The 12619-nt window shown below is 43.6% G+C and overlaps 1 protein-coding gene across 1 annotated transcript; it reads left to right on the forward strand.

Annotated features, from left to right (window-relative positions):
- Window positions 1–214: 214 nt before the first annotated feature.
- Window positions 215–3688, forward strand: RPL6 (ribosomal protein L6). The gene is made up of 6 exons (XM_009334403.1): window positions 215–494; window positions 581–679; window positions 1147–1290; window positions 2363–2411; window positions 2814–2998; window positions 3495–3688. The coding sequence occupies exons 1-6, from the start codon at window positions 243–245 to the stop codon at window positions 3645–3647; spliced, it is 882 nt and encodes a 293-aa protein (XP_009332678.1). The 5' UTR covers window positions 215–242; the 3' UTR covers window positions 3648–3688.
- The last annotated feature ends 8931 nt before the right edge of the window (window positions 3689–12619 follow it).

Below are 12619 nucleotides of genomic sequence, written 5' to 3' on the forward strand. Positions count from 1 at the left end.
GAACTCGTGGCTGTTCTGACCAGCTCGGCGGAGCTTTTTGCGTGACGGGCAGGCGTGCAGCAGGCAGAACGGCCTTTGACTCTGCAGCGGCTTGATTTGCCACGGCTGTAAGAGGTGGCTGGTCGCTGTTGGGAAGGTGTAAAGCATCAAGTTGCGATTCTTTCATTTTTGTTTCTGCAGCTTAGACGTTCCTGCGCACGCCTTGTAATAAGTCATAATTTCTGTTTTATTTGGATCCACAGATGGCGGGCGAGAAGGCGGCCGGTGAGAAAAAGCCAGGTGAGAAAAAGCCGGGCAAGAAAAAGACGGATGAGAAGAAGCCGGCTGAGCAGAAGGCAAGCCAGAAGGAAGTAGGTGAGAAGAAGAAGAAGGTTAAGAAGCATCATGCCAGCCGTAACCCTGTCCTGGCCCGGGGTATCGGGAGATACTCCCGGTCAGCCATGTATGCCAGAAAAGCGCTGTACAAGCGCAAGTACACTGCTCCAGAAACAAAGGTAGGACAACAAGGACTGTGTGTAAATAACGGTGGTTTTCATCGTGACTGTGGTTTGAAATTTCGTACCTTTTCCATTGCCTACAGATAGAGAAGAAAAAGAAAGAAAAGCCCCGTGCAACCATCATCAAGCCGGTTGGTGGAGACAAGAACGGAGGCAGCCGTGTGGTTAAAATCCGCAAAATGGTAAGGAAAAGAACTGGGGACGCTGGCAGTTCAAGGCTGTGAGGTGTGGCTCCTGACCAGGGCGGGGGCGCGGCCCCCCCCCCCCCCCCTGCCGTGCTGCGCTGAACGGCTGGCGGTTGCCCCCTCGAGACAGGGACCCGGTGACTGTCGTTCTCGGGGGAGATGCCGGTGACTTAGAGAATGGCTAGCGGGCGAGAGTGGGTTCTCCTCCGCCATTTGTATTGCTGGGCTGAACTGGAAGCGTGCTCGGAAATACAGAGCTGATCTCGACTTTCGCTGTTGCGTAACTGTACAGAAAACACTCGGCGTGTTCCTGAAGTGCCAGTTGCAGCAGAAAAAAAAATCTTTCGGGAAGGTCATCTTTCGGGAAACAGCATCTCTTACGAAAGGAGGAATCTAAGCTGTAGCGAAGGCTTTCTGTCTCACGCAGTGCGGGGTGGTACAATGTTTTGCTCCTCTTTTTCTAGCCCAGATACTATCCCACTGAAGATGTTCCTCGCAAGCTTTTGAGTCACGGCAAAAAGCCCTTTTGCCAGCACAAGAGGAGGCTGCGGGCCTCTATTACTCCAGGAACCGTTCTGATCCTTCTGACCGGTCGTCACAGAGGCAAGGTAATGGGAACTTCTTCCTGTGCTCTTCCCCCCATGGACTCTCACGGTGGCTTTGCAGCGTTCCTGTGCTGAAACCGTTCTGACCGAGCAGAGGTATCCTGAATTTACCGGCTGATGTCACGGGACGCTGCTCAGCCACGAGATGCGAATCTGCAGATCTGCTTTTTTGTGAATTCCGTCTGGATGCTTTCTCTCATCCTGCCTTTAGGGGAAACAGTCTTTAAACCGATGCTCTTCTACAGAGAGCTGGAAGTAAAACACTCTAGTCCAGTTGCTTAGACAAAATTAAGGGAGTCTTGCCGCGATGCAGAGGAGTGTGTAGGTTTGTGTCGCGCTAACTTTGCCCTGCAGAATGGCAGGCCCGATGCCTGGTTCAGGCATAGATAATACAACCTGATAGATAACAGTTGCAATGAGGCCAAAACTTTGTCTTAGACTACCTGTCGCAAAGGAAGAATTAAATTTTCATTGTTAATCTAATTATCAAGGTAACACTTGATTGTTACATTAAGCTGTGTTCTTTATCATAATGATGTTTACTAACAGGTCTTAACTGACATCCTTTATTTTCTTGAATTCTTTGACTTCGATGCCACATTACTTAAAAGAATGCTGTTCGGGGAAGGAGAACTTGACCAGAAAGAATAAAATGTAACTGGGGTCGGCTCTGACCATGTGATATGCTGTGGTACCCTTCTGGGTTTTATCTAGTTCTTGCCTTTAATTTGTGTAAAGAATTTGGGCGACAGGACGGCTGTCTCGCCATCCTCTAGAATGGGCAAAGATTAAAAAAACGTACTAATTGGCTTTGTTCAGCCTTGAATGATGAAGCACATGGGGAGTTGCGATCTGCCGTAGATGTGGCAACTCTGGCAAAGCCGTGCTGAGAAGCGCTGGTAGCTTGGCTCGTGTGGTGGCCGCTTCTCAAGGCGCACAGCGGCGCCCGTGCCTGGGTGCTGTGTCGATGGTTGTAGCCGTAACGCAGGCCGAGTGTGGGCACGGTCCCGGTTCGGTTGCAGTATTTCAGAGTGCCGGGACCTGGGGACTAATGTCACATCTCATCTCTTTTCAGCGCGTCGTCTTCTTGAAGCAGCTTGGTACTGGCCTTCTGCTTGTTACAGGTAAAAAACTTAAGTGTGATTGATTGGTTTTTTGGGGGGGGAGGGAGTTTTTTGGGGTGTTTTTAAGTTCCAGTTTTTCTCTGGGGTCAGTAGTGTTACAGATCTGCATGCGGATGGTTTGGCGCATCATGTGTTCATGTAACTAAGTGGAATCATGTTTTGTGGCTTTCCAGGGAGGTGGAGGCGAGGTAATTAAGCTTCAATACCTGGAAGAGATCGGGAAGCATTTTTTGGCTTTTCTAGAGGCTGTGGGGAAGGGCTTTGTTGATTGTTCAGATTTTAGCTGTAGGCATCTCTGAAGAAACTAGTCATCTCATACACTACAAAAATTCAACTTAAAAGCAGTGGTTGTTGCCAGGAAAGCTAACCTTGTTCTCTCTTGTGTTTTTCCCCTGCCTTTAGGACCCTTGGTTATCAATCGTGTCCCTCTGCGTAGGGCCCATCAGAAATTTGTTATTGCTACATCCACAAAGGTTGATATCACGGGAGTGAAAATTCCCAAGCATCTCACTGATGCATACTTTAAGAAGAAGAGGCTGCGTAAGCCCAAGCACCAGGAAGGCGAGATCTTTGACACTGAAAAAGAAGTAAGGAACACGATTGTTCGTTCTTCATGAATGTCCTTGTTACTTAAAGCCAGGCTGGAAAGGGGGAAATACCATGAAGCAAATGGACAATTGAATTTTAAGTGGTCCTCGGTAAAGTGCGGTAATGCCATTAAAATGAATTAATACAGCAACATTGAGATAAACCCCTTTTAAACTGGGGGATTCTTTCCTGCTTGTACCTTAGCAGAACAGCAGCAGTGATTATTCCAGTTATGTGTCTTTTTTGACCGAGAAGCACCTTTACTGTTTCGATACTGCCAACAGCATGCTGCTGGCTCTGGTATCGGCAACGTAAGCCAAACAAGTGGCTTCAGTTCTCTCTGCCACCTCCGGTCTCCTACCACTTTTCCCGTATTTAGAACAAATAGAGAAACGATTTCCTGAAAATGCCAGGACTCAGGGTTTGCCCTGAATTTTCTCATCTCCGTAGGATTGCACTCTGCAGGATTTTAACATTATTCTTTGTACTTTCTAGAAATACGAGATAACGGAGCAACGCAAATCAGACCAGAAGGCAGTGGATTCACAGATCCTTGCACGGATCAAGAAGGTGCCTCAGCTCCGTGGGTACCTGCGTTCTACATTCTGTCTCTCAAATGGAGTCTATCCTCACAAACTGGTGTTCTAACTGTTCTGAAAGCACCATATTAAATCTGAGGGGAAAAAAGCAAGGATTTGTGGTGTCTTCATTGCAATCCATAATAGAACGTGTTGCACAAACCTTGCAATGCATGTTATTTAAAGGACAGGGAAACTGGTTGTGGCATGAAATTCTGAGGGACTGTATGTAGACAATTAGAGTTTTGAGTGTATAAGGGTTTGGGTGTGGAAGTTTTGGTTGGTTGGGGTTAGGTGGGGTTTTGAGGGGGGGTGTCCTACAATTGAAGTTTAGGGTTTTTTACTGGGGAGGGGTGGGGGGGGGGGGGAGGGAGGGAACGACAAGATTTTCTTTTGGGAAAGAGGATATACGTACTGGATTGACTACCCGTCAGGACACGTTCCAAAATAAACATCCAGCCCAATGTCTGTGCTGGCATATTTCTCTGCACCCTTACTGCTGAAACCAATGCTTCAGGTATCTTTTGTGAAGAACCAGGTCTTGGCAACAAACCACTGCAAGGTAACTCATTAGCGTTTTAAAGCTTGTGTACAGCTTTGGTGAGGTGGTATTTCTGACGAACAGATTTGATCCATCAATCACCACATAAACCTTTCCCAAATCCTGTATCTTTTTCCTGTTCTTTGTTTATCTGTGTGGGATGTCGTGCTTTTAGTCGGGAAGAATACCTGCTTAGATCAAAAAGCAAAAGCATGATTCTTAATTCTGTAGGCTCAGACATGAGTTAAAAAGCAGAAGCTGTTTCTGTGAAAGGCAAGTATTTTTCCATCCTGGGAGACTTCCAGAGTCTCAACAATTTTTCCTACCTCAGAAACTGGCAGAAAGTGAGTTGAGAAAATTAGTGCTATCTGTTTTCTTTCTCTGAGGTCAGTTACCAGATATCTGGATGAGGATGCTTGCGTAGTAATAGCTCTGCTCTTAGAATAAAACGAGGATGTAGATATTAACAAATCTGGCACGCTCGAGCTCTCTCTTAGCCAGACTTAGGTAGGAAACAAGGCTTATATAACTGCACCATCTGTCTTCCTATTAATTCTTAACTGAAAGTAGCCAGTGGGGTCAAACTTGACTGGGAGTAGAGATCTCATCAAATTCATACAAGCTTCATGAAAAGGGGATAGAAAAGGGAGTAATACAACCCACACTGAGGTACAAGCCTACATGTCAGATACTAGCCACATTCACTAGGAAGGAGGAATTGGGCTTCAAGTGCTCCAGAACCAATGAAAAAAATCAAAATACCTGCAGAATACCTGGCTCAGTGGATTCTCGCACCAAGGGGCTACGGTCATCTTTATAGCTGATGCTGGCTGGTGTTACAGGGAATGGAAGTTTAGACCACTGGCTACTCTTCCACCATCTTCCTCTTGATAATTAACATATTAAATATTAAAAAAAAAGCAGAGGGAGCCAGTGAGCAAGCTTTGTCCAAACGCAGAACTCCTGGCCTGCTGGCTGGGTGCAGCTCTCGCGTTGTTCTTTGCTAGGTTCTGCCCTGTGGTGCACCGGGAAGATGTTCTTTATTTTTTCCACGTCATCGGAGCTACGTCTGCGATGAATTACATCTTCTGTTGTATGTGGTTTGGTGGATAACGGGTATAGTCAGAGGTGTCTTCAGTTGATGTGAGATTTTACTGCAGTGGTGGGACGGGCCTGTTCACGTAAATCAACTCTGAAAAGACACAGAAGTGTGGCACGCATCTCACTGCTAGTACTAAGATAAGTTTACTGATACTACCAAAGAAAGATCTTAACCCAATATGCTTAGAAAGCTCAGTTAAAGTAAAAATTGTACGTGGGAACGCTTAAATGGGAAAAGTCCAAAAACAGCAAGTAGACCTCTTGATCAAAATAATTTGTAGCAGCGTGTGGTCTCGCAAAGTCTGCAAACAGATTTGGTCACACAGTTGCAGGCTAAGAGAACGCTTAAGAGGTACTGGTGCTTCAGTCATTCCCTTCTCCTCTGGGAATGGGGAAGTTGTAGTAACGAAATAGAGCTAGTCTAAGAATAACTAAGCATTTAGATACAATAGTATTTTCTATTATTGATTACTCTGACACATTCCTCATTTGTGTATCAGAAGACATGAAATGATACTTGGAACCATTAACCTTGTTTACTGAAAGGGGAGGCTTTGCCTTCCAGTGTGCTGTCAGGAAGTGATTTGGTAATACAGCTCAGGCGTCTTAATAGGTCCTGGTATGGAGAAATGGTCTCACGTGCTGCCGTTGCCTCCCTCGCCCCAGTCCTGCCACTTGTCTGACAAGGTGGTGACCGATAACAGAGCCCTGCAAGGTGGGGAGAGAGAGGGAGGAATGAGCATTTTCGTGCTGGTTTAGATCCCTGAACTGAGTCACTGTGGGACCAGATGAATGTTGGTGTTGGCACAAAGGGGCGTGGGAGCAGGCCTGCTTCTGGGGGCGCTAGCTGTTAAGTCAAATTTTAACAAGAAATCATGCCTTCGCAGTGCCAAGCAGCTCCTCGGGCTTTGCTGCAGAAAATGGAGACAGCAAAAGCCTCATCTTTCATAAGGAAAGGCAGCCGGTGGACAGCTGTGATTTGTCTCTCTCTTAACCTCTAAAATATCTTCCTTGGGTTCTGTGAAATCTCGCTTTTTTCTGAAATGCTCTGGGGTGGGGGATGGAAAAGAGGAAAAACAAGGACTGTACAGATGACCAACACAGAAACAAAGTGAATATTCAGAAGGATTTTTCAATCTAGATAATGCTGTCCACTACCTGAAAAATACTTCCACCACATAAAGAGCTTTTGTGTGTGTTCTCGCTGTCCCCGCAGCTTTTCTCATTCTGAACATGTAAACAGTTCTGCAGTCCTGGCTAGCTGAGTCATTGCTTTTCACTGAGCATCCCCCACAGAAGAAGCTAGAGACATCCAAAGCCTCAGTCACCCAATCAAAAGTGCTGGAGATGTGCAGGTCCAAAAATAGTGACAGACTCAACCACAGCAGCACTTCATTAGCATCAAATGTGCTCTTTGCTTCAGCTGCCTAATAAAGTGATATGTAATTACAATAAAGCGTCCTTTTGAGAGGAAAGATAGAGCAATGTTGGCTTTCTCAGGGAATTGGTAATAAGATGCAATGCCTTATTATCTATAGGCACCTATTTTTACCTATTAGCTGCCCCTGTGAAATGACCTGTTGGATTCAGTCCAGCCCGGAGAGGCTATGTCCCAGCTGCCGTGTTGGCCGGCAGTCTCAGGGAGGCAGACACTAGCTTTGCTTCTGGGACTAGGAGCCTTAGGAGAAACTGAGGCTTACTTGCAAGACAAAGTACTTTCCAGTGCCAGGTTTGTAGAGAACATTATCTTTGGCGTTTCAGGCGCAACACATTTGGTTTTAACTTTAATTAAGGGAAGACGCTATGGTCGGAATGTGGAAGTGCTTTTACAGGACTACCACACATACCATTTTGGCCAGTTGTTGAGTAAAATATGCCAAATGTCCAGATGTCCAGCGATCAGCTACTCCGTTCATCTATGCTATAGGATACCTATAGGATGTGCCTTGTCACGCAGAGGCAGCTGAACCTTTTTCCCTCAGCATACCTGCACCTGATCCCTGCCCTTCCTCTCCTCATAGTTCACGGAACTGTTGCCACTGGTATACCCAGCCCCACTTCTGCAAAAAGTCATTCTGGATCTCCCCACAAGCTCGATAAAGAACAAATAGAATTTGGGGACAGTTTCTTTGTCTTCACCACCTGGAAGAAGCTCTGCTTTAGCCTCATAGAAAATGTGGCAAGATCAGCTGAGGAACCATTCATAGAGAAGAGCTGGCCCAGGCAGCCTTCCTCTAGCAAATGCTAGATAACTCCCACTCTTCTCCAAATGCTGATTCCCACCTCACTTTAAATGATTCAAGCATTAGAAACCCCATCCAAATGGATTTGACTAACAGAATTTGTTCCAGATTCACTCTATATTCTTCTTTCAGTATATTTTGTTTCTTGTCTTCCAGTGAAGAGGGCTTCTTGGTCTCTCCTTATTAAAATCAACTGTTTTTTACAGTTTTCTAACCAGCACTTAAAACTCCAGGCGAGCAATTACCCTGCTCAGTTTGAAACTGGACAGCAGAGTTCTGCCCTGTCCCTGGCTCAGTGTGAAGGCTTGTGTTACTGACGTCTCTTAAAGTTCCATTTGGTTAAGAGAACACACTGTTTTCCTGTGCTGTTTAGGGAATTGAGCAGCATACCAATCTACAAATACCAGTGGCTCCTAAGATTTTATCAGCTATTACTCTGTTACAAGACGGACACATGGACAGCTTAGTCTGAGACCTAGAACTACACCGGAGAGTCATGTAAGCTCCCACTACACTTTCTTCCGTCATTACTGTCCTGAAGTAGCAGGTCACATAAATGACATAATCATATAGATAGAGAATTAAGAGCTCCTGCTCCTAGTCTGGTTTGGAGACAGCATCTGAAGTTCCCAATGACTTGTGTGGGATGTGATGATGCAGGAGAAGGGGAACTATTTACCTGTTAATTTGATTTCTCCAGTTCTCCTGCATTACAGCCTGCACTAGGCACTTGACAACTCATTGTTTAAGCAACTAGAGCAATTAAATCTGTATTTTTATAAGGATCTTATTCATAATAGTTCTCGCTATTTTTTTTCCTCATTGTTCAGGAAGCCACTAATTGAACAAAGCGAGCCGGTCCCGCTGGCTGTAGTCAACGTTTGCACTGAGTCATGAAGAGGGTTGGTCTGTGATGGTTGTATGTGGAATTTAACATGCTTGCCAGTAAGCAACCATGACATTTCTTACTTGTTTAGTTGTTTTTTCATAGTTTGTTTGTTTTTTGGGTTTTTTTAGATCAGACCAGTTCTGACCCTCTTGCAGATGAAGAGTCAAAAAACGCTTTTGTCAGCTGACTGCCTTTTTTGGCTCATTTTATCCTGTTTTTCCCCCCATTATTTCAATGTTTATCTTTCTCAGTGGAAATGACTTTACATGATCGATTGTACACACAGCCAGCAACTTTGACCTAACCACGGTTCACACTATACCAGACATAAATACTTATTGTAGTAATAACGATAAGGAGAGAGGAAGCACGGTAGTCAAAATATTACTTGAGATTAAAGAAATTCAATTTTTTTTCTCAGCTCTATTGATTTTCTGTGTGATCCTGAGCAAGTAACTTAATTTCAGCGAGGTCAGTGTTCACATACCTGCAGAACAGCAGTAATACTTTCTCATATGGGGTCTCAAGAAGTGTTTTAAACTTCTGCAGACACACAATTTATGACAATGCTCTAAAGTACATAAAAGAATAAAAAGTCCATGCTTGGATGGCACTGAGGAGGGGACCTGATCCATTATTCTAATCTTCCCCTACTGAGATCATATCAACATTTAATACTAAAAGGTAAAAACATTGTGTGGTATTGAAGACTGGCACAGGTGACGTGAGAAATAAATGTGTTCATATTCCTATTTATCAGCTGTAATGTCATTTTTTGCAGAACTTAGTCCATTATGTTTGTACAGGACAGTACAGCTAAAAGATTTAGTCTCCGGTGACATTCTGTGTTTCTGCGTTTTGCCCAATTAGCAGTTCCTAGCACTTTGCCTGCAGAGTTTTTTTAATGATCATAATAAACAACTTCTCATACTTTACATAGATTGAGCACATTGGCCTCGTGATACCCAGCAGAGGTAAAAACTGCCATTATAACACCGAGAAACTGGACACAAAGGTAAAATGATTTATTCAGTCCATTGGAGCAAGTCAGTGGGATGCAGAGAACCACACCAAGTAGCACTAGAAAAGGCTTTAAACCTCATGAAGAAAATAGGAGACTAAACCAGAAGCAATTACATTTTCATCTATTTTGTCAGTCCTACTCGATCTAGAGTTTTTTCACTCGCTTGACAGATGCACTTAGGATGTAATTGTTTTTAAAATTAAGGCTTTCAGGTATCACCATGTGCTATACATGGTATCCTATTGTTCAAAATGCCCATTTTCACATGAGGAAATAAAATACAAAGATAAAATGTACAAAACTAGTCCTAGGCAGCAAGCTTATGTCCTTGATATACAAGGGAGGAAGGTTATTTTTCAGAACAAGGAAATATGAAGGCCCTAAAAAGAATGATGCACCCTCAAAATGTTTCACTGGAGATGTTTAGGTAAAATCAGTATTCAAATTATTGGTATGAACGTCCTGCTAAACTGAAATGAAGATCTGTTTCATGGAATTTCATAGAAATTGGTGGGTAACCATAACTGTTCCTTAAAATAAGCACAAAAAAACCCCAAATGCCCCTCTAAAATCAGAGAACTGAAACAACAGCAACTATTACTCAAATGACAGGCACATGGCAAAGCTTCTGTACATTGCACATTATCCGCACGGCTTCCCTCTGGACTGACACAGAAAGTGCAAAAAGGGCATTTGAAATCTGGAGCTTTGTGTTTGTGTGAGAGAAAAAAACCAAACACATGCACATACTAGGGACTCAGAGGGAGAAAAATGGAAAACTGCATTTTGAGACTGCTGATGCAAGAGAAAACTTTGAGAGTGCTTCCCTCCCCCACCTCCCCCCCCAAAAAATACTGGCTTTGGTCAAAGCACTGTGCACAAAAATCTGTGGTTTACTTAATCCAGTGCTCTAGGAAAGACGACTTTTTCATGCTTTGCAAATAAACAGGACTTCATCACGGCAATGTCTAGCATCATCATGTAACTGTCTTCTAACACTGGCAACCCATTAATCTCCAAACTGGCTAACAGCTTGAATAAAAACAATGAAAATAATACAAATAGCATCACAAATTATGTGGCTTGGGTTTACTTGAAATAACAGCTGATTTCACAGGTACCTGAGAAGGGTGTCCCAGCATGAGCCAGTCAGTGCAGCTGTCTCCTGGGGATTTATAAGAATACTCATTAGAGTTTCTATCATTCTTCCCATCCTGTCAACCCGAGCTGCAACTTTTCATGTCATTCAATTGGCCATCGCACCAAGCCTGGGGAGACTGGATAATCAAGCCTAAGAAATGGCTTTTTTATGTGTTTGTCATGCACAATCAACAGCCATATGACCACAATCTGGAAGAATGGAGGAACGAGCACAATACACGTAATACGGTCACTGTATTGCATGGGAAAGGCTGGGCTGATGCCGTCTGTTTCTGAACCAATAATGTAATGAAGGCGGTGATGCTGGCATAATCCTCTAAATAGTCGGCTGGCTTTGGATGACTGATAGCGCTGCTCTCAGTTCTTCCGTTGATTGATTGCTCATGGAGTTATTTTAGTTGAAGGGCAATTAACTGTTCTTCATGGTTTATCTGTAGGCCACTTGTGATATTGTTCTTTTTAAAGAAACCCTGCTATGTTGTTAAGCATGAAGTCAAGGGTTTATAAAACAATTCCAGAAAAGAATGACTTTTACCTGTCAAGACCAGGATTTTATTAGCACTTGACATTCCACTGCAGCATTCATAAACTCAACTCTACAATATTACAAATGAAGAAACTGTCCTACCTGCAGCAGCATGAAAAGATTTTCAACCATCTTGGCTTCATCTGGAGTCCAGTCCATCACAAGCCTGTCGAATGATGTATTATTTGGCCTTGACTGGTTTATGCCATCTGGCTGTAAGGAACAGAGGGAAAAACAGGTGAGTCATAGTAAGCATAGGAAGATTGCACCTCTCAGAAATCAGCAACATCCCTTCACTAACAAAACCAGAGTAGACATCTATATGCTTTTTTGTTTCTCCCTCATATTTATATCCCATCAAGTTGTTCACTCGCTGCCACTTTATTGTATAATAGTTCATACTCTTCCTTTAAAAGTAGATTATTGGCTGGAAATTACAGGAAAGAGACACTGGAAAGAACAGGAGAAATGCTTCAAGAAAGAAAGGAAGGGGAGGTAGGCACTATGGGAAGAGCACCTTTGGAGATGTGGGCACTTACAGCTGCAAAACACCACACAGAGAGCAAAATTGTTCTCCCCAGAGGAAAAGGCATTCCAATTTGCGCTGCATGATTTCAGTTCTCAATTAGCGGCTTTCAGTTTTAAGTTCATTTTGAATGCCTGTCACCACTGAAGAGAAAATCAGTACAGACTATAGCATTTTCTCAGGCCGGGGATTCACTGACCTGGCTTCCTTTTCTTAGGAAAAAGGGTAGTTAGTGCTGCAATGCCTGTGAAAACCTGCTAATTAAGACTTCACAGGATCTTAGAACTGATTTGTGAATTTCAAGTAAAAGACAAAGATAATAAAAGTTCAAAAGCCACCTCATATAAAATTCTCATTTAAAATCCTGCTTTGACTCTTTTCTTTGGTGTCCTGTTGTTTCAGACTCTCTAGCCACTGTTATCTCTTTTGTAACACCCTCACAAGTTATCCTTACTTAGAGATGTGCTTATGAAAGGGAGGTCATTTTTGGATGAATAACATGTAATGAATTGTGGGTTTTATTCCCAATATTGCTAGGTCAGCATGGGCGACTGAATAGATTTTTTGTCAGGATTGGCATACCTTTTTCTAAAACTTATATAAAGACCCAGCTCTAGCCTTTTGTAGTAAACAGCTGCCTCAGGCCTTTCATTCTCGATGACACCTACAAAACATGGCTGATGGAAGCAAGCTGGCAAAATTCTGCTTCTTGCTGTCTTTGAGTAATTCCTCCATCATTCCCTCCATCACTGCTTCTCTCCGTGGACAAGTTATTACATGACATTCCCAAAGCTGCTTTTTTTTTGTCGTTTTCCTTCCTACAGATCCTTCTGCTTTCTCCCTGCCACGGGTATGGAAATTACTTTGAACAGAATATAGAAAATAGCAAATGGACTATGAAAACCATCTAATCCTGCACCATGAGATCAGCTAAGTCCCCACCAGGCCCAACAGATACTTGCCTACTGTATTGCCAAAGCCCTCCATTAACAGAGATCCCACAACCTCAGAAGGTAATCCAGTCTCCTGCT

The sequence above is a fragment of the Pygoscelis adeliae genome, unplaced genomic scaffold (assembly GCF_000699105.1).
Source record: "Pygoscelis adeliae isolate BGI_AS28 unplaced genomic scaffold, ASM69910v1 Scaffold262, whole genome shotgun sequence".
Classification (NCBI taxonomy): Eukaryota; Metazoa; Chordata; class Aves; order Sphenisciformes; family Spheniscidae; genus Pygoscelis; species Pygoscelis adeliae.